Here is a 26,741-nt window from a genome sequence, read left to right as displayed (position 1 = left end):
ATGGAAAATGTGACATGACACCTTTTTATAATGTCATTTATAGTCTGGATTTGTACCATTACAACACTAAACTCATTGTGTTATGGAGTTATATTAAAAATAGTGTGTTTCCCGTGGGGATCCACGGGCTCTAGATTGGGAAGTGTTTATAAAATAGGTAAGTGACATTTTTGAAGGGTGGTAATAAATTATGAAAAGTTTCTATAATGAATTGGAATATGGTGTGTGAGTCCAGAATGTAATTACCAACATCCATTGTTCACTGTTGTTACGTAATATCCATAATTTATTACGGAATATCCATGTTCAAAGGCACACGCGCACATGCACACACGCATACATGTACACGTGCACAGAGGCCACTTGGCTTTTAATATATACATGTTTTACTGCCTCCTGCTGGAATGGCATGTGAGCCCAGAATGTAATTGTCAACGTCCATTGTTCACTGTTGTTAGCTAATAATGTTGTTAGTTTCTCCAAATTAGTCCTATCAACATTCCATTTTGGTGACATTCATCCTTGACCCAAAATACATAAACATACCAAATGGCAAATGTCAGCTCTCCCGTTTCTCTGTGATCAAAGTTACACACACGCACAGATGTGCCACTTGGCTTTTAATACAGTATATAGATAATTTACTGCCCCCTGCTGGAATGGCATGTGAGTCCAGAATTTATTTATTAACATCCATTGTTCACTGTTGTTTCCTAATATCCCTAATTTCTCTAAAAATATTAGTCCTATCAACTTTCCGTTTTTGCGGCATTCATCCTTGACCCAAAATACATAAACATACCAAACAGCAAATGTCAGCGCTCCCCAGTTTGTCTGTGATCGAAGCCATACGCACGCGCGTGCACACACAGAGGCCAACTGGCTTTTAATATATAAATGGACTCATTAAGTGGGAATTGAGAGGCCACTTGGATGACACACGTGTTATTTTACACTAAGATATTGATGAAGCTATTTTATAAAGCTTATGGAAAAATTGCATTGTGGTAGATGCTATGTAACATAGATGCATAAATATAATAGGAATATCTCACAAAGCAGAACAATGTTTACTGTAGCTACTGAAAGCTGAATCGTCACCAGCCCACTACCCTTCAAAACCAAATTTGAAAGCTGACAGCAACATCGAATGAGGAAAACATCAAAGCTGACTGACTCACTTTTTTATCTGAAGTACTGGATTGATTGATGATTAAGTTTTGTTTGCACTCTACAAGTTCAGAGTTTGTCATTAATGGTACTGATGGCCAAATAGTTATAAAAGGTGAATAAATATGTCACTGTATTTATATTTACGAAAATGTATGTGTTGATCCACTGATGTTTCAGAAAAAGATAACACCTGCTCTCCTCTTTCAAATGGTCACAGAATAAAAATAAAAGATGTCCCAAGTGTTCATTGATGAGAATTTCTCAGAAAACAGCCTTTCATGTATTTGGGCTGGCAAGCTTTTGATGTAAGTAGAGACCAAAATTATGCTCGGAATAAATCAGGCAGGTCTTCAAACAGAGTGAAGAAAAGCAAGGAAGACAAGGGAAGAGTGAAATATGTGGGGGAATCACTTGATACCTGCCTATAGAAGCTTCAAAATATTTTCAAGGATATGTCTTGTTTAAACGGGTATGAATGAGAAAAAAATAATCACTGTCACACATGTTTTAAGGGGTCTACTTCTAAAAACAATCAATACCTTTTTTTATTCTGTTGACAAGTTCTGTATTGAGAGAGAGAGTGTGTCTGAACTTCTTCAGGCTCTGAGAGAAAGAAATCAAATGCTTCACTCACTCAGTAATACTTTATTTTCAGGTTCACCACATGGAGATTAAAAATACAGCTACTTGAATTGTGACTGGAAATAGAAAATTTGATCATTTTTATTGCAGTGGGTAAAAATGGGTGCCTGGTTATCTGAGGGCAGATTTAAACATTTTTATACCGGCTTCAATTTTACTGGTCTGATTTACTAAGATCCCATGGATACTAAATTGCTTTGGCATTCTGAACATCTGCAAGTTGGGTTGGTGAATGTTTTGCAGATGATTTATTAAGAATAATTGCGCAAATGACAGGGAGCGGTAACATGACGTAGACATCAGTATGTAAAGGAGGATTTTGTGTCATTTTGTGTTGTTGACCATCCGGTTGACCATAAGTGCAAAAGAAATTTAATCAGCCACATGCAGGTACAGTTGTGCTCAAAAGTCTACATACCCTGGCATAACTTTTGCTTTTTTTGGCCATTTTTAAGAGAATATGAATGACAACACAAAAACTATTTTTTTCACTCATGGCTAGTGGTTGGGTGAAGCCATTTATTGTCAAACAACTGTTTCCTCTTTTTAAATCAAAATGACAAGCAGAACTACCCAAATGAACCTGATCAAAAGTTTACATCCCCCTGTTCATTTTGCATCACTACTCTTAGCTTCATAGTGGAGCAGAGCAGAGAAGGATTTTCTTTGACCAAAACAGATCAAATCCATGCTTGCATCTCAAATGTACCTTCTGGCAATTTGTAGCTAAACTTTCAGATCATCTTTTTAAGAAAATCCTCCTCTATACCACTTCATCATGAAGATGGATAACTGGTGATACAAAATGCAAAGCTTGCACTGTGCATAATTTCTCCAGTCACAGCCACATGAGCCTAAAACTTCTCCTGGGTTGTCTGGGTGTCTTGGTGGCTTTCCTCACTCTTCTACTTCTTGCACAGTCGCTCAGTTTTTGAGAACTGTCTACTCCATGCAGATTTACCATAGAGTCACATATTGTTTGTATTTCTTTGTAATTGATGTAAATAAAATCTGAAACATATTCAGTGGCAGCTTTACCACCAGAGAACCTCATCGACAACTACCACAAAAGACTCCAAGCTGTCGTTGATGTTAAAGGGGGCAATACACAGTATTAAGAACAGGGGTATGTAAACTTTTGATCAGGTTCATTTGGGTACTTCTCTTGTCATTTTGATTTAAAAAGAGGAAGCACAGTTGTTTGACAATAAATGGCTTCACTCAACCAGTAACCATGAGTGAATAAAAAGTTTTTGTGTTGTCATTCATATTCTCTTAAAAATGGCCAAAAAAAGCAAAATTCTGCCAGGGTATGTAAACTTTTGAGCACAACTGTATGTGTACAATAAGACAGACACACACGTTTGAACTGAAAATGCCATTTATTGAATATTTAACCAATTGAAAAATGAATGTGTTGAGAATGGGGGATGCGAGGTGTATGGCACAAGCCCGGATTCACTGTAAATAAAGATAAATTTAATTTTATTAATTTAAGTTACCCTGCTGTAAATAGACTCTGTGTCCATTCCTTGTGTCTGTATACAGTACAGCAAAGATAAAATCCTGATAGAAATGTAACTTTGGTGAAAAGGGGGGAAATAGAAACATGGATAAATGTCACATTTCATTTTATTTAGGCAGTGGATGTTTTGCTTTATTAAAAATGTGTCACTATAAAAGACTGTAATCATGGTGTAGTCTATGTTTTAAAGAAAATCACTGAGTGAAAATAAAGAATTATATACCCAAACAGCTCTCGAAGAAATTGTGTTTCTTGTGCATATCTCAACTATTTACATACTGAGCACCCAGAATTTTGTGCACCCAGGTGGACACACCCCAAACTGCATATTCATGAAGGCAAACATCTTAAACGGACAATATGAGCTATTATGCACATTAGAAATCAGAATGTACATTTTTTGTGAGTGGTATGGTGTTTGGCTGAATTGGTTCCAGCATGTGACCTATGATGGAAAGGGGTGTGGTTGTTAAAACTCAACTTTTCTGTTCTGGGCTGACTACAGTCTGTGATGTAGATCATTTTTAATTGTAATGTTTTAATTCACTTTTTGTGCAATATTTCCAGGTGTGTGTCCTTGAGCAAGACACTTCCTCTGTACTGTCCATGTCCACTCAGCTGTGAACCGGCCTCTGCTGATGTCCCATCCAGGAGGAGTTGTAGACTCCCATTTGCTTTACACTTTGGTACCAGAGGATAACTATTGGAACCAATGGGACCCGGGGCCTTATTTATTGATGGGACACCATTGATACACCATTTTCTAAATACTGCAGACAACACGTCATAAAACATGGACTTTTTTTTTTTTTTGCTGTCAAAGAAGCTGTAATGCTCCACAAATTCACTTGCAAAGCATATTTATTAATTCCCTTTTCCCAAATGGTTTATTTGTAACCATGTGTTTGTTCTCTAAGGGTTAAATGTGTGAATGAGTATGACATATTGTGAGTGGCAGTTTGTATTATAAATCACGAGGCAGATCAAGGCTGTAAACTCCTGTCTTGAGGGCCACATATTGTTCATGATGTGCCAGACTGAAACCTCTGCTTTAAGGTAAAGACCAGATTGATCCTACTTTTAAATATTGTCCGCAAAATCTAATATTACTCAATACATGTTTTTCTGGAAAATATTACAGCTGTGATACCTTAAAAACAAGAAAACTGTTGCTGTCATATGTAAAATTACATTACACAAACTGAGTATTCAGCAAACAGACAAGTTCACCCATTCATTTTCATGACTTTAGCGTTAGTACATTTGCAATTAGGCTTTGCATATGTTCCATCATTTTAAATGGGATTCATAATTTGATTCAAAGGCACACGTGGACACTTGGGAAAATGTTGAACTTGGGGTCAAATCAGACTTCCAGTGGACATATTTTCTTATTTAATTATGAACCATCTGCAGCTAAATTGAATGAAAATGCCAATCAGAAGCCAAGTATTTAGTTGGCCCGAAACAAGCTTTAACCAATCAGGCCTAAAAGCATTATTACATCTACTTCTGAGTAATTTAGCTTTTTCCAAAGGTCAAACATTTCCATTTTCTTTTTTTTCCATTTTTTGACTGTACTAGGTACTCAAGGCAAAAAAGAAAAAAAAAAATCAAACAAAACTTTCAAATCAATATTTAATGGTTGTTTTTACCTTCATGTCATTTCAGGATTTTATCCCTCACGCACAACACCAAAATTAAGGTTACAGGATCCCATTACTCCAGATCAACAAGAAAGCTTTTACATTGTCCAGCCTCGGCGTAAGGCCCATCAATCTTTCCAGAGAGAAGGAAAGCAGCAAACATCTTTCAAAGTTTGAATTTTTATTTCCCTGGCCTTGGTATTAGTGACAAGAACAGGACGTGGGTGAGCAGCCGTCTGGCTCTTTGACTGGAGGACACCCATATGCTGCTGTCATGTTTGCCGCTAATTAGGATTAATGCCAGCCATGACACCATCGTTCTCCTTATTCTCATCCAACCGCTCTTAAACTTCCACTTAACTTTGAGCTTTGTCTCAAAAAAAAGAAAAAAGAAAAGAAAGGAAGATTTTGAAGAGATTGAAGTGTTGCGGAGCTTCCTAGGTGTCTTTCTCTCAGGACTGGACAATTTATTCTTGTTTTGCAGACCTGCCAGTGTTTGATGTGTCTTCAAGGCTTCTTGACACTACGGACAAAACTTTTCTTTCTTTTTTTTTACATTATATTTCCTCTGAAATCAGCAGTGTTTCAGGCCTTGAGAGCGGTGCATATGAACTCAGTGTTTGTAGTAAACTTTCTCCCCCCATCTTTCTTCTCAATAATTAATGAGTCGGCGGTACTGAGCAGCATCTCCGTTGCATTCTCTGAAGGACAAATTAGAAAGCAGGACTTCAGCGAACACAAACAAAGTGGAAGAGCAGATGCAGTGAGGAAACCCAGAAGCATTAATTGCAGATTTGTTTTTCCATTAATCTGGATGGTGAAGATTCCATTAGCTTCATCCTTGAATCTCAGTGAAACACTAATTCAAGCTGTGTAGCTTGTAAGATGTTGTACCACGTCAATTTGCAAAGGAGACCTTTGTGTCCTGAGGTGTACTTCTTGAAATCTGAGTGAGAATTGCCTGTGAAATTAATGTAATTCAATTTAAGGTTTTAAGAATTTTAATTTTAATTCCTTTTTAGCATCTTTAAACTGAGTTTTTTTCTGTACTAACCAGGCTTTATTCACTTTTACTGTGTGCTTTCTTATTATTTAAAACGTTTAATACTAAAGGATTATTAACTGACTGTGAGTTCTGTACGGGGAAATATAAGACCGATGTGTTGTCAGTATGGACCGAGCGAAGTGAAGCAAACATGGAGGTCTGATATCCCCGTACAGGCCGAGCAAGTGAGGTTAATAATTTGTTTATTATATGGCTATTATATACATAAACATACAAATTTACAGTATCGCTGAATATGAAAGCTGCTGACGGCTTGTAGTCCGACTTCTTCGCTTCACCTCCATGAAAAACTTGCTAACAGATGGTCTAGTTGTTAGCTGCTGCTGACTGTGCCAGTTTGGTAATTATTATCCGTAGTGGTAATTCCTGTTGCACTCATGCTAGATATACTATGTTTATCTAAATGTATGGCAAGGAAAATTATTTGGACTTATAGACGATGGTAGCTGCTGCTGGTGCTCTCCTTCGGCCATGGTTTCACTGCGAGAGCTTAAGTGCAGTACAGTGCACACTATAGCCAGCAACACTGCCATCTACTGGAAGACAGTGTGAATAGTGACGTACACATTTGTGAAACTGTGTTGCGCTGAGGATGTCTCAATATTGCGTAATTGAGCAAAGTGATGAATGTGTGTAATGGTGATCCACAAATGCTGAATCACACTTCACAAACAGAATTTTCAGTTTTGCAAATGCCTTTTTTTTTTACAAATAAAAAAAAGCGATATATTTACAAATACACATTTATTTGTAAAAAAACACCCAAGTTACAAATCAGAAATTTGTGTTTGTGGACCACAAAGGACATGTACAACTCAAGGGATATTTGTAAATCACCCTCTGTGCATATTAATGAGACAAATTTAACTCCATAGGGAGGTGCCCTGGGAGGACATTCATTTATATTACTTATAATAATATATAAAGGTCCAGCAAATTTCTTTCTATCTATCTATCTATCTATCTATCTATCTATCTATCTATCTATCTATCTATCTATCTATCTATCTATCTATCTATCTATCTATCTATCTATCTATCTATCTATCTATCTATCTATCTATCTATCTATCTATCTATCTATCTATCTATCTATCTATCTATCTATCTATCTATCTATCTATCTATCTATCTATCTATCTATCTATCTATCTATCTATCTATCTATCTATCTATCTATCTCATTTTGACGCCAGCAAATTTCTTGACATTTGTAAATGTCAAGAAATTCAACCATTAAATTAAAATTTTCTCCAGCATCACATATGACACCAGTTTAAACCCAGCAAATTTCTTGAAATTAAGTAACTGTCTCAGTAGGTTAGAATAGTACTGTCCATTTATGGTTTGTCCCTTTTCAAGATAGTCCACGAACACAATGCCCTTGGCATCCCAGAAAACTGAAACCATGACCTTCCCCGCAGACGAAACGTCCTTGGCCTTCTTTGGAGGTGGTGACCTTGGGTGTTTCCACTGCATTGATTGTTTTTTTGTCTCTGGTTCAAAGTGGTGAACCCAACACTCATCCTGGGTAAGAAAACGTTCCATGTAATTGGCTGGATCCTCTTCAAATTGCGCCAAGTTTGCCTTCGACATGACTAGCCTGGTGCGTTTCTGATCAGGCGTCAGAAGACGTGGCACCCACTGAGCTGACACTTTTGACATTCCAAGTTCTTCATGCAGAATGTGTTCAATTCTCTCCCCGGATATTCCCACAGCATCTGCTAGCTGATTAATCGTCGATCGTCTGTCGTTCATCACCATTTCATGAACAAGGTCAATGTTTTTCTGGGTGGTGGCTGTTGCAGGCTGCCCAGACCTTGGGCCGTCTTCAAGGCTCTCTCTGCCACTCTTAAATTCAGCTGCCCACTTCTGCACTGTAGATATGGAGGGAGCTTCATCCCCTAATGTAGCAACCATATCTGCATGAATGTCCTTGGGCTTTAACCCCTTCTTATGCAGGTACTTAATCACACCGCGATGCCAGATTTTGTCCATTTTTGCTGTTTCCCTCTACCACGAACTTTCAAACTTGGCTATGAACCACAAACTACCTCACAACCTGGAAGAAAATAACAGTTAGTCATCAGAAGAGTTTAACTTAATGCATGCCAAGTTTTATTGAAATGGTATTTCTCCGTCTTGGTGAGCCTTAGAACTTTGTTTTTGTTGCCACCGTGTTTGGTTTGAAGGGCTATTCCGCGGAAAATAAAATGAAAAAGTCGACTTGGTCCTTTTAGACGGAGGGGAAAGTTCAGTGCAGGCTTCGCCGCCTTCAGTCATGATGCAGAGCTAGCTAACGTTAGCTGATTGTTTGTAAACAGAGACAGAGGTGCGTGCCAGGGGAAGGGCAGCAGCGGCCACCTCCGCTCTGCCTGTCAAGAATTCTCATAACCTGCTGCTACCGTAGGGGCGGTATAACGGAAAATTTTTGTGGTTTTGATACCCTGGCTTTTTCATACCGCGGTATACCGTGAAACCAGTTATTGGCCCATGTCTATCCCACAGTCATATACAGTGGACAATGAAATCTTAATGATAATGACAAAATCATAACTGCTGGCACCTCTGGTATAGTATCTTATAATATTCATATAGTACATATATTCTGAGCCTGAACAGAGAGAGATGTAAGTTATTTGATGTGAGATGAAGGACGATGAATCACCATGCAGCAAGTGAGCATGCTGTATTTAACAAAAGCAAATTAGACAATATGATTAATTGATATAAATGTTTGGTCAGGCACCACAAGTCTAAAAGTTATTTAATCTGAGGCGGCAATAGAAAGTAGGAAATGACATTATGCACAAATGTTTCCATTCAGCTGGAATGCATCCTTTACATTTACATTTTTATTGCTGCCCACTCTAGGTCATTACATGTGCAAAACAACATCAAATATAAACTCCTTTGTTGGCAGCTATTTGTCATTTTAAACATTGAGCAACCACAGCCATCTGCATGTTCAAAGGGAAATCTATTTCCAGAACTTTAATTTCACAACCACTGAATTAAAATTTCCTCCAGCATCACATATGAAGCCAAGTGATTTTTTTTTTTTTGCTAATATTTTCAATTGCAGCTTCCTTTTTTGGGGGGGGATCAAGTGGTGGAGATATGGCAGAAGCCAACCAGAAAATGCCGGAGGAAATTAAAACATCACTGCTGTCCACAATAATCAAAAACCTGCAAGCTGAAGTCAAAAATGAAAGATTTTTTTTTAGATGCACTGGTTGGCACTCTTTTCTGAGAAGATATATAGCAAAGGCTGAAATGTGGAATGATGAATTGCTTTAAATATTCAAATTGTGAAAGCGTCTATTCCTTTACAGGAAAAATGAGCCTGGGTGAATCATACCTTCCGAAAGAAGCTCTCAGGTCAGACTGAAGGTTCACGTCATCTAGTTGAAGTAGAAAACAGGACTGGATGGACGGGACGGTCCACTCTGGGAGGATGGGTCCTGGTGACAGTCTGCAAGACATGTTCTGCACGTGGGCAGCACGGTAGCTTAGTGGTTAACACTGTTGCCTCACAGCAAGAAGATTGTGGGTTCGCTTCCCACCTGGGGCCTTTCTGTGTGGAGTTTGCATGTTCTCCCCATGTTTGCGTGGGTTCTCTCTGGGTTCTCCGGTTTCCTCCAAAGACATACATGTTAGGTGAACTGGAAACTTTAAATTGATCGTAGGTGTCCGTGTGACTGTGTTTATCTGTCTACATGTGGCCCTGCGGCAGACTGGTGTCTTAACCAGGGTGTATCCCACCTCATGTCCTATGACTGCTTGGATAGCCACCCCCCCGTGACCCTTGACCGGAGTAAGAAAATGGTATGGAAAATTGGTATAGAAAATTCAATGGATTGGTTTAGAAAATGGATGATGGATGTCTTGGACATTACTAATCTCTGTTTGATTTACTTGTAACATAGCCCAAACGCAGATGGTCTACACTGTGTAATGGCCTACTCACACTCTGACTATAAGCCTGCCATTTGCCAATGGAGAGTGAAATGTTGACCATTGACCAGCACCGAGGTCCACCAGACTCCACAGGAGCTACATTGACGTTGGTCGGGCAACGGTGATGTCCACTGTAGTCCCAGAAAAATTTTCAACATGCTTAAAATCTTTGACGTTCATACTTCAGAGCTGGTCGCTCAACAGTGGACATGATCTTCTCACTGCGCCAGCTGCAGGAGAAGTGTCATGAGCAGCAGATGCCTCTTTACATTGCGTTCATCAATTTGACAAAGGCGTTCAATTTGGTCAGCTGAAGTGGACTCTTCACGCTGCTGCAGAAAATAGGCTGTCCCCCACAGCTGCTTGCAGTGGTCACCCCATTCCACGAGAACATGCATGGCACAGTCTGTTATAACGGCATGAAGTCTGAGGCCTTTCCAGTCAGCAGTGGTGTGAAATAAGGTTGTGTCCTCGCTCTGACACTGTGTGGCATCTTCTTCTCCCTGCTCCTCCAGTATGGTTTCCAAGACTGCAGTGACAGTGTCTACATCTACACCAGGTCCGACGGCAAGCGCTTTAACATCGCTCGCCTTTGTGCCAAATCTAAAGTCACAGAAGTACTCATCCATGAGATGCTGTTTGCTGAAGATGCAGCCTTGGTAGCTCAAACAGAGGATGGCCTCCAACAGCTAGTCAATCTCCTATCTCATGCCTGCAAGGAGTTTGGTTTAACCATCAGTCTGAAGAAGACAAATGTTATAGCTCAGGGCACCGGGTTCCCACCAAGGATTGCCATCAACGGATACACCATAGATACGTACCTCAGGTCCACTATCTCCAGCACGCTGTCCATCGACACAGAAGTCAACATCAGAGGCAGCAGCAGTCATGGCAAAACTGCAATGACTTTGGAACAACTCCAACCTTAACGTGAAAACCAAGATGAGCGTCTACCAGGCCTGCGTGCTCAGCACTCTTTTGTACAGCAGCGAGACGTGGACCACCTACGCGAGGCATGAGCGGAAACTGAACAGCTTCTATATGAGGTGCCTGCGTCGCATTCTGCACATCACATGGCAAGACAAGATCCCCAACACAGAGGTGCTGCACCGTGCCAACATGGACAGCATGCACTCTGTGCTGTGTGAGAGGTGCCTTCGATGGCTAGGTCATATAAGGCGAATGGACGCAGGCCGCATTCCAAAGAACCTCCTCTACAACCAACTGGCAGAAGGCTCTTGGAGGGTTGGGCGCCCAAGACTGTGCTTTAAGGACGCCTGCAAGAGTGATATGCAGAACTGTGGTATCGACATCAAGACGTGGGAGAGCCTAGCAGACGAACGTTCTGCTTGGTGCATTACTGTGAGGCAGGGCGTGTAAATCTTAGAGGAAGCGCGGAACACACCACCGCCCAAAATAGAGCCAGGCGAAAGGAGCGGCAGCAACCAGCACAACGGTCAACACTTTTTGTCTGCACCAGATGTGACAGAGATTGTCACTCACGCATTGGCTTGCACAAACACTCCAGGAAATGCAGCTGACCAAAGGAGCTACACCATCGTCTTTCGAGATGGACGGATGCTGCCGCCGCCGACATACTAAAATGGTGGCAAGACCCTGGTTCTGCTATCACCATGTCACCGCCGCTAGTATGCTTTTACTGCTCTGTTACTGTGCAGAAGCCGCTGTAATGGCCAACATCAGAGGCTTGACTTGATGCAGGTGTGTTCTCTTTGAGTGTTTGTTTTATGACATGTTGCAGGTGGCACGGTGGCAGATGTGTTTAGTGTACTTGCCTTCTGAGCAGAAGGTCCCAAGTTCAGGGCCACCTGTATTGGAGTTCTGTCAGGAAAAAGACATCTATTGTACAATTTGTACCAAAGTTGCATGTGGATCCATCCCAGATCACCCCAAGTAAAATGGGAGGAGCCAAAAGAAACATAGTATGTGTACCCAACAATCAGTGGTGCCAGTTTTCAAGTCACAGTGAAGAAACAACTGTCCAAAAAAAATAAAATAAATCACTATTATATGCCTTATTGGCACACACTGTGTTGGACGATTTCTCAGTATCTATGAAAATTCAGTAAGGTATATCTTTTATATTATATTCCAATTCTAAGGTGGAACTATGCCAATATACAAAGGTATATCTAAATTTCTAAAAAGGAAGAGTAAAATAGGAGAGTAGAAAAGAGTAGAATAGAACCACTTAGGTGCCTGGTCTTGAGAACTAGGGATGGTAGGTTAATGCCTGTCTAAAACCTTTATGTATAACATGAAAAAGTGAGGATCAGCCAAATAATAAAATGTCACTCTGAATGTAGAAAAGCCAACCTTGTGACCCCCCGCCCCAATACATCGACCCAGTAGATACAACTGATGGTATATTTTCAGTTACGTTTGCAACCATGCAAAGCCAACTCAAAAAAATGAAATTAAGAATACCTCAAAAGACCCTCACCCCTCATCTCAGCCTCTGTCACAAATGCTTCTTGTCGTCTGGTTCTGTGCGACTCCCCTGAGTTGGTTGCCAAGCAACCATGGTGCATTAATATGCGCGGAAGAGAAACAGGGGATACCTCTTGCCTGTGGAGCGAAAGCAACCCCGACAGCATCAGTGTGAGGCGACGACTTGCTCCACAACAGCTCCCCTCTTCCCTCTCCGCCTCCCCCGTCTCTCTTTCTTTCTCTCTCCCTCGTCTCTCTCATAGACACACACAGTGTTCGCGCTTGAATCAGTTGAATGGGGATTCTCGCTCAGCCACTAAAGCGCACTAAAAGGCATGTTAGGTTACACATCACGTAGAGCCGGGGATCTTTATCACTTCATCAGAGGATTCCGTCTCTCCATTTTTCAAATTTTTATATGAAACAATAAAGGCCAAAACAACCGTTAAACACGCCTTATGCAGGTGAGCCTAAAGAAAAAAGTTTGAGACAGAAAAAAACTGAAATATTAGACTTGCTTCTCCCACAAACTCCAACTTGACATCATCCATTCGCTCAGAAGGAGAGAGTTAGAGGACGAGGTGGGAAGGAAGACAAAAGAGACGGAGAGAAGATGAGCGAAGAGGAGGTGGGCAGTGTACTTTCTGCTCTCCAAAGACTGAGGAGGAGAAAGTGATGGCACCAAGAACTTCGGCACGAGTGAGATGAAATTTGGGGAGGAGACGCTTGAGCTCTGCGGGGTGCCACGACCGACGAGAGCCCTAAAATCGGCCAGCCGAGAACACGAGGCAGCCCTCTTTGAATCCCCTCTGCAGCTGAAGGATGAGAGGAGTGGACTTTCATCTTATTAGCCAGAATTGGGTGCGTGCAACGGAGAGGCGTCCCCCTCCAGAATGTCCAATGCTATGTTATTCCTGATGCTTTGCAAGGTAGGTCTTTCTGCAGATCATTAATCTCACAATTCCATTAAATTTGAATAACCACTCAAAGTGGCTGATGAACTCTGAATGTTGAATCAATTTTTTTCCTCCGTTACTATGAGATGCATTGAGCTGTGTTAGTTATACTAAGTCCAAATCCTCCACATGTTCTTTGTGCATGTTCTCAACACATTTACATGCAACTTTCATGCCATAAAAGAATGAGAAACTAAAAAGGTTTCTGATTGTTGAAATTCATTTTGACAGCATTTAATGAATACAAGTGTAACTTAATACGATTCTGCACAGAAACATTTATTCTTTAGAAGCATTAAAGTTCAAGCTCAATCAAAACCACTGTTCTAAAGAGTTTGTTAGGGGAAGACGTCTATACCTCAGGTGGAAACAGCACAGGCGTGGTTTTGTGAGGATTTGCAAATGCAACTGCCCTTTAAATTCCATATTCATTAGTTTATATATCTTAGAACTTTTCTCAGCGGTGAAATATCATTGTCAGTGCTTCAGCAGGCTTTGATGAATAATAAATTCAACTTTTGCACAATCCAAAATAGATCTGTCTCCATGCCCTCACTCACAGAGCAGCGGGTGCAGTTTGTGGTAAATGGGTCAAAACCACAACTGGTACGTTGACAGTTTTATAGAGAATTGTAAAATATCACCTTTTAATACTCTGGACACATTCGCTCTTTGTATCTCTTCACCTGCATTCCTTACAGCTCCACTGTGCATTTCTGCATTTGCTGTAATTTTTTTTGTACGCATACGTGTTTGCTTTAACTCCATTTTATAACAAAGCCAAAAGCCAAAAGCGAATCTGCCTGTCAGAGTCGATTACCGTCTCAAGTCCGTCGACGTGCTCAGGATTATTCAAGTGGCAAAAGGTTTTACTCTCCACTGATCTGAGGGTGTGAGCTTCTATTAGTTATATTATTATTATTATTCTATTATTACTAAGAGTACGGAGCCAGATGTGAGGTCGGCTTCTAAGGTTAACACTCGTGTTGAATCAAACCAACACCACACTCCCTTCAGTAAGGAGATGCTTCTCATTTTGAATGCGCAGATGTTTAGCCATGTGCATATATCACGCTTACAGCTACTGTGCAAAAAATCTTAGGCATAATTATAGAGTTCCCATCCACACCTTATTTCTTCGCGTTTTTCCAAGTCTGTCAGTCATTTCACCGTACCTACAAATCAGTATGTCAAAATAAATAAATAAATAAATAAATAAATAAAAATAATAACCTATATCTCCATCCAGCTCATCTCAGAAACATAACCAGTGCCAAAACCAACCAACAGATAGTATCCACCAAATGACGTATTGAAATGTGACATGCATGGTTGCACCATTTTGCTGAGATACCACTTGCATTGACCAGACATGTTGTGTTCTTCAGGGTTTGTGCTTTGAGATTTTTTCCAGTTATTGGATGCCAAACTACTACAAAAATGAGATGCAAATATATACATACTTTAGACGAGATTACCAGAAAATAATGTTTTGTGAAGTTGAAGGTTATTGGTGATTTTGATCTTTATCAGGCTGCCAAGAAACACTGGATGGTCAAGAGAACAACACTCCCTGATAATACCATGACAGATATATTCTACCTTGTGGACCAAAACAATCCCCGACACAAACAACGACATGAACGTGTACAAGTTTCTAGAAGCTTACAACCATTTCGTGAGTGGTTGGGTGAAGGACTTGGGTGCCATCAAAATGAACAAAGTGATACTAAGTGCACAGGATCCAGCTCGGATTTGCTGTGGGTACCCCGAGTGAAAAAGGGAGACGCTGATGGAAATTACTATACTGTGCACAGGTATGTGAAATCTAGAATCAACTTGGTTATTATGGTCAACAACTCATTTATTTTATGTGGAAATCACTGCTTGATTGGCCTGTAAAAATGGTTTATCACGTGTGCCAACATTTGTGGTGCAGCCTTATTTGGTGACTTGAGTTTAATTACGTCCGCCAAGTAAGTAAGTCCCTTCGGCTGCTCCCTTGTTTTGTACTCAGGGTCGCCACAGCAAATCCAAGGTGGATCTGCATGTTGAATTGGCACAAGTTTTGATGGATGCCCTTCCACATCACATGGAGAAATGTGGTAGGGGTGGGATTCGAACCGGGAACCTTCCACATTGAAACCAAGTGCATTAACCACTTGGCCACCACCCCTACCTTAATTATGTCCGCCAAGTACATAATAAAATCATTTGTCTGCCTGTCTGTTAGCAAGATTACATCAAAACTATTGCACGGATTTTGATTTTTTTTTTAACCACAAGCTTTAACCATAAACTTTGAAGGATTATGTCAAAGACAAACTACTTCATGGATTCTCACCAAATTTTCACCACAGATAGATATTAGGGCATGGAAGATTCCATTCAATTTTGGAGGTGATCCAGATCTGGATAATGGATCAAGATTACTCTTTATATAGGCTTTGAAGGATTACTTCAAAACTACTTAACAGATTCTCACCAAATTTGAACCACAGATTAGGCCATGAAAGACTCCACTAAATTTTGGAGGTGATCCGAATCTGGATTGGAGGACTTCAGAATTCTTGGATTGCTCTTGTTTATTATATAAAATCCAATAATACCTTTAAATAATGGGATGACTGTAAAATCCCTCCAAGTGATCTTTGCAATCCACTGGTTTCTCCTCTATTGTAGACAGAGCTTTTGCTTTCTCCCATTCCTTCATTCCAATGGTGGTGAATCTGGATTCATATTTTTGTCATGGCTGTTGTTGGCCAGGTGGCCACAATTATTGTATATAACAGCCTTGAAGTGTGTTAGAGCATGACTCTTTGGCCAGCAATGCGACGGCATCGTCCGTATGTACCCAGATGTAATCGTCATGTGAGAGCTATCAACACAAAGATCATAAAGTCCATCCTGACGATTGTGAGACATAATGCACAAACACCTTGGGCCTAAGGGAGTGACCATCATTAGTTAAATCCTGTCTTCTTGAGCAAAAACCTCATTTACGTCAATGGTGATACGGGAGGATTTTTCTCCTTTCTGCCAACAGTATGAACTCAAGATTCCCTTTTTCTGTCAACCCACATCTACGCACATAACCTTCTGTGTCCAGTACTGATGAAAGCATCTGTGTATGGAAATCTGAGAGAGATTATGGCTCTATATCAATATTCTAATAGGGTTGGGGGGGTCATTCCTGCAGATTATGACAGTTCTTTTTGTGTCACATTGTCCAGTCTGAGTGTTTTAAACAGAGACAAAGTCATTATGGGCGGTTAATGATGATGGCTCATTGCTGGATGTTGGCTCTGGCTGCCACTTGAAACAGAACGCTCTCGGTTGTTCACTTTACAGGCTGCACTGGTTGGATGAGGACGAGCTGGAAGGCGTCTATGTTGTTTGCTTTGTGACATATAACTGTCCTCCACAGTCAAACCATTTCCTCTTCACCAAGGTTTAGTCTGTGCTCAGACCCGTTCTCTATAAAACTCCCTCAGCATCCTCGGGCTCTATTTTTTTTTTTCCCATCTGTTTTTGCTGAATGCTTGTTTATATCGGCAGCAAGCAGCCGCCTTCATGCATGAGGGGGCATCCAGCGTGCCACACAAAGATCTCTATTCAGATTGAGAGAAGCCGTGTTTATCGCGCTCCCCAGGAGAGCCAATCAAAGCCCACTGTTACAGATCACAGGAAGAGAACGCACTTTAGCACGGAGCCCGGTGGGTTTTTATGTACGTCAAGAGTACAACAACGCACGCCAAAGATTGGACATTGCTGCTATACGGAGCCACCATGGGACATTAGCCTTTCAATAAAATTATTTTGTTCTCATTATTATAAACAGGCCTGCACCAAACACCAGCTAATTATACATAATAAAGGATTAGCTATACTGTGTACTGTGGGTAGTATCTAATCCATCTGCACAACACGACACTTTTAGTATAAATTATTCCAAGCATGTGATGATTTCTGTCAAGATTCTAATTCCTCGGGTTGGGCCAAGAACTCAGTCAGAGAAAGAAAAGGTGAATATCTCTGAACACTTTGCAGAACTGTTTCAACAGTTATATCATTTCAATCATATTAAATCACGGTTTAATTTTAAGACAGTGGACGTCACCATATTAAAAAAAAAATACATTTTACAGATTGATTCAGCACAATGCAAAACAAAAGCTACTGCAAATAAGTCTGAACTATTTTTATTTAAAGCTACAGTGTGTAAGATTTAGTGTCATCTAGTGGTGAAGTTACAGATTGCATTATGTTGTCACTTTTATCAATTTTGATTCACTTCGCCTTTTTGCTTTTTAGCGAGAGGGATTCTTGCTCCCTTGCCTTCTCTTGTGATAAGCAAAAAAAACAAAAAAAACAAACAAACAAACAACAACAACAAAAAAAAACCCCAACAAAACAAAAATAAAGGTTCTCATACTTGTTACATCATACCTGCACCCCAGGGTGCTGGATGACCCCCTGCCTGTGATGAAAATGCTTGCACGGTCATCTCAACAATTGCACTTTTTTTTTTTTGCTTTGATTTCCTGTTTTCTGTTTCTTCATCTTTGTAAAACTTTGTAAAAACCCTGTAAGTGTTAGATTGGCCTAAGCAGTTGAGGTTTCTTCAGTCAGAGGACTTTTTTTCCTTACCACTTGCTTGTCTAGGGGTTGGTAAGGTTAGATCTTACTCACGTTAAGCGCCTTGAGGCAGCTTTGTTGTGATTTGGCGCTATATAAATTAAATAAATTGAATTGAAATTGTTAACCTGCACCAACAACCAGTAGACATAGGAGAACAACCACTCAGTCTTCTTTATTCTTGAGTCTTTAGAGCACAATGTGCAATGCAAAAGACAGAGTATATATGTCCCTTCTGGGCTACTGTATCAACATGGCACTACAAAGTGGTAGCCTCCATGAGGGAGTCTACTCACAAAATTTTTTTTGTGGCAGGGTGGCCCAGGCCAGTAAACATAAAGGGGAGTGTCTATAGGCCTCTGACCCATCACTGACAGATCCCAGTGAGCATTTGCCTGTCAAAAGTTCTTTAAAAAGCGTCTTTGGCCATTTTTAAACAGGTTGAAAACTGTTTGTTTTCAACCTGTTTAAGTTTCACCATGTATTTGTAAATAATTATGCATTCATGCTTAGACTATCTTAACCATAATTTTCAATAGTGGCATTTTTTCTTCTTCTGCAGTGTGCAATTTTATAGCAGATAGGAGCCTAGCTAGCAAGCCACACACACACACACACACACATATATATATATATATATATATATATATATATATATATATATATATATATATATATATATATATATATATATACACACACACAGTAGTGTTCCAGGGCCGTATATAGGAATGTGAAAGGGGGGTGGGTTCAAATCCTTGAGTTGGGGGTCCAGTGGGCCACAGGGCCCCCGGTGGGGTCGAGGGGCAACACCCTCATGGGGGGCGAAGCCCCCGAAGCAGAAGCTTTTTGAGGATTTCGAGGGGTAAAAGCCACATAAATTCCATTTGAAACCCAAAATGTATCATTTTAGGAAATACATTTTTATATACAAATAGTCCTTGCTTGGGATTGGATCAATTGCCATAAGAACCACCCAGGAAGAACCAAGATAACATTAATGCAAACTTTATACCTGCCTGTCGGTTGCGAATGACGCAACCGACAGGCGTGAAAAAACTCACGCATGTGCACGAAGGTTCAAGCTTGGCTGATGCAAGCGCACATGATTAAAATCCATATAGTTTTTGCAAAAAATAAAAAGGTCGGATAGTTTTCTAACAGACCTTGTATTTAGCGGTATTAATATTCGCGTTTACATTATGAATATATACGTATATGTACATTATGTATTAAAATAGCGGTATTTAATTTGGCGACCTTGTTTAACTCGTGAAATTCGCATAAAAAATCCCACGCTGATATTTGCACCTTTACAGTATTTGCAACAGGAAGGAGAAGCTCCCTTTATTTCTCAGCTTATACATACAAACATGTTTTTACAAACCAGACAAGTGTAATTGTGTGTCTACATGGGTATTTACAAGCCTACTAATCTGTTTGATATCAGAGGAGGATAGGGACCAGGGAGCAAAAATTCTAAACCCCCATGGGAAAAGTTTATCTAGCAGTTTCCCCTTTCATCACTTAAGGGATTACTCTGGCAGAGGAAATTGAAACTTGAGGGTGTGGGATAATAGCTGTGTAACAGTTAGTGCTTGTTGCTTATTATCAATGAAAAGAAAATACATAACGTTGATATCCAGATCAGAAAAAAATCAGCAGAATTCTCGGGGGGGGGGGGGGGGGAGGTTCGATTGAACCCCCTGAACCCCCTCTATATACGGGCATGGTGTTCAGAATAATAGTAGTGCTATGTGACTAAAAAGATTAAGTCCAACAAGACCAAGCATTCATGATATGTACACTCTTAAGGCTATGAAATTGGGCTATTAGTAAAAAAATCGTCTCACAAACTGTCTGCGGCCCTTGGACCCAAAAAGAACAATTTTACTCTCATCAGTCCATCAAATATTCCTCCATTTCTCTTTAGACCAGTTGATGTGTTCTTTGGCAAATTGTAACCTCTTCTGCACGTCTTTTATTTAACAGAGGGACTTTGTGGGGGATTCTTGCAAATAAATTAGCTTCACACAGGCGTCTTCTAACTGTCATAGCACTTACAGGTAACTCCAGACTGTCTTTGATCATCCCGGAGCTGATCAATGGGTAAGCCTTTGCCATTCTGGTTATTCTTCTATCCATTTTGATGGTTGTTTTCCATTTTCTTCCACGCGTCTCTGGTTTTTTTGTCCATTTTAAAGCATTGGAGATCATTGTAGATGAACAGCCTATAATTTTTTGCACCTGCGTATAAGTTTCCCCCTCTCCTATCAACTTTTTAATCAAACTACGCTGTTCTTCTGAACAATGTCTTGAACGTCCCATTTTCCTCAGGCTTTCAAAGAGAAAAGCATGTTCAACAGGTGCTGGCTTCATCCTTAAATAGGGGACACCTGATTCACACGTGTTTGTTCCACAAAATTGACGAACTCACTGACTGAATGCCACACTACTATTATTGTGAACACCCCCTTTTCTACTTTTTTTTTTTTACTAATAGCCCAATTTCATAGCCTTAAGAGTGTGAATATCATGAATGCTTGGTCTTGTTGGATTTGTGAGAATCTACTGAATCTACTGGTACCTTGTTTCCCATGTAACAATAAGAAATATACTCAAAACCTGGATTAACCTTTTTAGTCACATAGCACTACTATTATTCTGAACACTTATATATATATATATATATATATATATATATATATATATATATATATATATATATATATAATGAAAGTTTATGAGTGCAATGGTACGAAAATTTCATGAGATGAAAGATGGAATGTTCCATTCAACGAGTCATGGAACATTTTCTATACCTACTTACTCCAATTAAGGGTCACATGGGGTCACTGCAGCCTATCCCAGAAGTCATAGAGTGTGAGGTGGGGTACACCCTGGACAGGACACCACCTAACCTGCATGGCTTTGGATGTAGGAGAAAGCTGGAGCACCCTGAGGGAACCCACGCAAACACGGGTCTTGCTGTGAGGCAACAGTAGTGCTCAGTTCAAAATGATCTGACAGCCTGTAGTGTTAACACAGGACAGAAAGGGATTCCAGGTACTTTCAAATAAAACAACATTACCGGACAAAGTCAACCTGATTTTTTTCCAAAAGGTTCTTTTTTTAATATGCATATGATTAATTAGGGGTGCATCTACATCCATTCATGGCTAATAATGGAAGTGAAAGCAGGCTCATGTATGTACATACCATTTCACAATGATTGAAAATAAAAGCAGACAATGTGCACATTTTTGCCTTTGTGTATATGGTGAAACTACATAAAATCTTTATACATTCAGAGCATGGTGACTTATTGAAAACATGTCTAAAATGGCATGACACTGAGAACGCTATCTGATAGAGTTCACAAGTACAATTGAACACCAATGTTGTAACATTAAAATACACTTCAATCATGTTTTCTGACATTTGCAACATAAAGTAGTATGCAAAGTTAGGGCCCTGTCCCACTGGCGTTTAGGAGGATTTGGGGATGGAATGTGCACAAAAGTGGCCCACATCCGCCAAACAACTGCAATAACCGTGTAACATTCCTGTATGAGTCGGCCGCCATCCGAACACGTCCGTGATCATCCGCAGAGCATGCATGTCCGCAGCCAGGATTTTTGAGCGGCTCAGAAATCCTGCTGCGGATGAGATCCGCATCACTGCCTGAACACATACTGAAGACATACACAGGACATACACAACCAACACGCCGCATATCCCCTGTCATCCGCTGATATCTGCAACCGACGGGTTGGCGCGGCTTGGCGGCGGACCGGGACAGCAGCATGCAAAACAGATATGACGCGTGCCCAGCACGGCCACATCACGGTCGCAAATGGTATGTCGTGCATGCAGACAGAGTGGGCACAGATGAGGCGAGTGCATCACGGCTGCTGTGCCCCTCATGTGGGCGCCTCCGCGGTCGCCTTCGCTTCTGTTCCCTGTTATATCCGCTTTTCTTCCTCATGTATTCGCTGATCCACCCCGGGACATTTATCATTTCCGCTCACCTTTGTTGCGGACGCTCAGCTTTTGTCTCCTCATTTCATGCGCAAATCCTCCTAAACACCAGTGGGACAGGGCCCTTAGGCAGCTGTAAGTCAGGATTTTGTTTAAACTTTTGTTTTAAGTGCAAAATCTATGGTTTATCTTCTACTGAAGCATTTTACAAAGAGAACAGTCCTCTTAGAAGGTTTAAATTTAGTAGGCATTAGCTCACATGCTTTGCTGTAGCTACTAGTTTGCATGTAAAACCCACTGACCTGCAAAAGGAGCGCGCCTCTCCTGAGAGGTGTTTGGATGCAAACTTGCACAAGCTGCTGCACCTGTGGGGAAAAACATACAGCTCTTTTTTTTTATACTCCACCCGTGGCTGCACAAATCAATACGCACATCATGGAAAAAAAGCATATAATCTCACACACAGAATTTCACGTGTGTTATCGCAGCCGTCCCACGGCTGTAGAAATTGCACAGATGAAGAGTGTCTATTGCAGGAATAGCTGCTGTCTTTTATTCACTTAGTGTGCCTCAAAGAGCATTCTAAGCCATTCCTCTGATGTCCTGCACGTCAGTCAGCAAGAGAGCAAATGTCTGCTTTTAGATGTACTGGGTTGTAACTAGTGTTACGATGATGACAACACAGAGAAATCAACAAAACAGCCGTTACAACGGTCTGTCATTAATGTTCACATGATAATACTGCCTCTATGTTTAATATAAATTAGACACAAGCTGCATGAAATGAGGCTGCTTAAAATAAATCTCATAAGAAAAAGATCTGTGGAATAGTGTTCTTCCAATTTTAGAATGAAAGTTCGCGTGTCGATGTTTTTACACATGTAAACTTGTAATTGTTGTGATGAGAACAGTGAAAAATAAACTGTTGGTTTGGTTTGTACCACCAACAAAAGCTGGAGGAAAATCATGTATGCTGATGATAAGTGGTTTACGTAACTCTCAACCATGAAATTATTTAACTGTGAGGCTTCCCCAGGTGCATCCATCAGGTTTTTCCTTGTGAACACTGTTGTGGTGTTTCCTTTGTGTTTGAGGGCGTGCTGCCTTTCACACCTGAGCTTCATTGACAATCACACACCTGCTCTGAGTTCTGGCTTCATCATCACATGCATATCTGTCTTTGTTCCCCCTAAGCAGTCTGTTTGTCTGTTGTTAAGTGTATTTTTGTGTCCCCCCCTTTACTTCTTTTTCTTTAGCTAAATATTTGATTCCTGTCTGATTTTCAAGCCCAATCAATTCTGCTTTGTGCTGTCTGCCATGTGTTTTTGTTTCCTGATTTGAAGTCATGTCTGCACTCTGAAGAAATACGTTATGTCATCTGCAGAAGCCTATGTGTCCATGTACTCCAGTTGAGCTCCATTCTTGAACCTCACCCTGACATGAGCATGTTTTGAACTAGTACAAAAAAATTTTTTTACTTCTTTACTAGGACTGGAAGCACTGTTTTTAGTGTATTCTAGAGTACATGCTCTGTACATGGTTCTTTGATACAGTGTGTTTGTACAAGTATTGTAAATTCTAGTTTAAAAAAAAAAATGCTTTTAAAATTTCACAAATAATTTTTTCTTCAAAGTTACAACTTTGGTACGTGGATCACCGTAGACTGTAGCATTCAGTACTTGCCAAGCTAAAAGCATTTTGAAACAGAGGTACTGCTCATGTAGTACTCGGTTAAATACACCTTTATTTATGAACTGCATTCAAAGAAATATTATGTAGTAGGTGCTACCTAGTTGTGATTTTTTTTAATTATGCAGATTGTAGATAAATGTACATCAATCAGGAATATTATAGCCAAATATTCCATTTACATGTGTGTTGATCAGCAAAAGTCCATTTTACATTGAAACAAACAGCAATTAAGTGAACCTGTCAATTTTTAAGTCAAGTGTGTATCTTCCACGTGGTTTGTTTCATAAACTGTTTCTCCCTGTTGGCCTTACGGTTTGGAGACGTTGGCCAGCACCTGTTTGCAGCGTAAGCTTATGATGCGGCGTTGCAGAATGAAAGCCATACACTGTCGTGTAACTGAAACATTTCAGATAAACATGTAATATTATTGCTCAGCGCTATGTGCAATACTGTCAACATCTTGTGCAAGTGTCTTCAGTCATTTGCATAAACATGTTCTGTTTTCACTATAAAAAAAAAACTTAACTGTTACTGATTCGGCACTCTAGCAAAACCGTTTCCTTCAGGATTAATAAAGTTCTTATTCTGTAGAAGGCAGTTGCAAATATTCAAAGGCAAAATACTTGATTTTTGATTCAAAAGAAAGCTACTTAGTTTTGATTCAATTGGGGCATGAGAATTTTTAAATTACAGGTCATAATTCAACACTTGTTTTTTCCTTTAAGCATGGCTGCTTCCATCCTTATAAAGAGTTTTATCAGTCACAACGCGGTGTACAGTTTTCACACTGGAATGCAACCGTTTACTTATTTTATATAGTTCATAAAATTATACTGCATTCTGTAGTATTGTGATCAAAGGAGAAAAATACACACATCCCTCAATTGTTTTATTGATTAGGTCTCACTGACATCGCATTTCCTGTTAGTTTTTTTTTTTTGTTGTTGTTTGTTTGTTTGTTCTTGTTTTCCAGGCAGCATGGTGGCTTAGTGGTTAGCACTGTTGCCTCACAGCGAGAAGGCCATGTGTTCAATTCCCACCTGTGGCCTTTCTGTGTCAAGTTTGCATGTTCTCCCTGTGTTTGCGTGGGTTTCCTCTGGGTGCTCCAGTTTCCTCCCACATCCAAAAACATGCGGGTTAGGTGAATTGGAATCTTTAAATTGTCCGTAGATGTGCATGTGGGTGTGTCTGTGTTTGTTTGTCTATATGTGGCCCTGTGACAGACTGGCCTCCTGTCCTGTGTGTACCCCGCCTCGCGCTCTATGACTGCTGGGATAGGCTCCACCCACCGCGACCCTTAAATGGACTAAGCAGTTGAAGACGTGTGTGTGTGTGTGTGTTCTTGTTTTCCATTATTGCTGTGCATCATACTTCGCACAAAGAAGTCCATCAAAGGAAAATTATTTACAGTCACTAATACAGGACTTGTGTCCCCTCCCCCTTATCTGCCCATTCCAGACTGGTCTGAGAAAAAAACTGCAGGCTTTTCCAGGGAAAATGGTAAATACTGTCTACAGTGATGAGGAAAAGGGAACTCAAGACAAGGAAAGTAAGGAGGAGACCATCTTGGCCATGTTGGGCATCGTTGGGACCATACTCAACTTGTTAGTGATCATCTTTGTCTACATCTACACTACTTTGTAAGTGTTGCTCGATTATTGTTCTTTCCTGTTGGACTCATCAGAACCCATGTGTATCATAACGGTAATGCTGCCTGACTGGAAGACAAAGATGCTGAAAGTAAGAAAGACACTCAATTTTTCATGTGGCAAACAGACTTTAACATGCCGTGATTGCCGATGGTCTGTCATGCAACATTTCGTACGAGTGAGACTATGCGAAACTGGCCTGTCCTTCTGGTATGTTTCTCAATTTCAATCCATTTATCCAGAATATGTCTCCTTTTTGATTTGTGCATAAACTTCAGTGGAATCTAGCAGAAGATGCTCATCAAGAAGACTGAAAAAGGAAACCCTAAAGGGACATGAAATCCTTCAAACAGACAGATGAAACCTTTACACTGAGATCTCTTCACCTGATGAAGTAGAAAATCCTCACATTTGCTTTCATGGGATGAAATTTCAAGATATGTGTACAGAAAATGTATGGCCATTGTTTTTGCGTAAATGCTGGAGACACTTAAAAAGTGATTTATCTTAAGACTGAACTTTTCTAAGCTGTATGTTTCACAGTTTTCAGGAAAAAGACTTGTTTACTTTGATATTAAATTATTGGAAAATGAGTTACATTCACAAAAGTTGTTTTGATGTAAATTTACAGAAACAGTAAGTGGTGTCTTTTAAATGGGGTATAAGTTGCTTTAAAACGTCTTAAAAGTTGTACTTAATGGATGCAGTTGACCTTGTGCTTCATGTAAAGTGGTAAAAGATGAGAATGAATTTCAGAAATGGGTTCAAAGTGGCCTGCTTATGATTGACTGACTTACACAGCAGTATTATGGGTTTTTTAATTTTTTAATACCTCAGTTCAATATTTAAGGACCATGAAAACAACAACAAAAAGGTTTTAAAAATGGCATAATTTGTGAAATGTGTATATATAGTTCCAGACAGACAAGGTTACTTGATTTGTCACTTTCTAGACAGCACGTATATTTCAACAGTCACGTAATGTATTTTATTCTTACACATTTTGTTCACCCACCTCTACAAATGTACAAAGAACTTACTGAGTGTGGGAGCTGAGGACAGTTTGCATTTTAAAACCGCTATCAGTTTGTGTATCACTTGTTAAAACTTATATCTGTGCATAATGACTTTATGCCTTAAAACACAAGGAAATGGATATTTCCAAGATGTATAAAATGATCAGGTTCTTACTGTACTACATTATGAAAGGATTCACTTGCTGTTTATATGTTTAATACAATGCCAGTGTCTTACTTTACGGTTTTTATGGCTGAGGTCTTAATGGTGGGAAATGATCATTAAATAGGCAATTTTATATGAAACTATGCTGCTTCTTTTTTTTTTTGTGGAAAAAATTTTATA

The 26,741-nt window shown here is 40.0% G+C and overlaps 1 protein-coding gene and 1 long non-coding RNA gene across 2 annotated transcripts in view; one reads left to right on the top strand and one right to left on the bottom strand.

Moving 5' to 3' along the window:
- Nucleotides 1–26,741, bottom strand: part of LOC117500875 (DNA polymerase epsilon subunit 2-like) — a 229,403-nt gene that overhangs the window by 143,839 nt on the left and 58,823 nt on the right. Inside the window, exon 2 of the mRNA XM_034159657.1 lies at nucleotides 22,341–22,403. Coding sequence (XP_034015548.1) covers nucleotides 22,341–22,403 — 63 coding nt within the window. The remainder of the gene's footprint in view (nucleotides 1–22,340; nucleotides 22,404–26,741) is intronic.
- LOC117500879 lies at nucleotides 12,933–26,701 on the top strand. Its single transcript, XR_004557878.1, has 2 exons — nucleotides 12,933–13,392; nucleotides 25,189–26,701. It is a non-coding gene; the product is annotated as an uncharacterized LOC117500879 (long non-coding RNA).

The sequence above is a fragment of the Thalassophryne amazonica genome, chromosome 19, assembly GCF_902500255.1.
Source record: "Thalassophryne amazonica chromosome 19, fThaAma1.1, whole genome shotgun sequence".
In the NCBI taxonomy this organism is placed as follows: domain Eukaryota; kingdom Metazoa; phylum Chordata; class Actinopteri; order Batrachoidiformes; family Batrachoididae; genus Thalassophryne; species Thalassophryne amazonica.
This window is presented reverse-complemented; position numbering and strand designations above follow the sequence as displayed.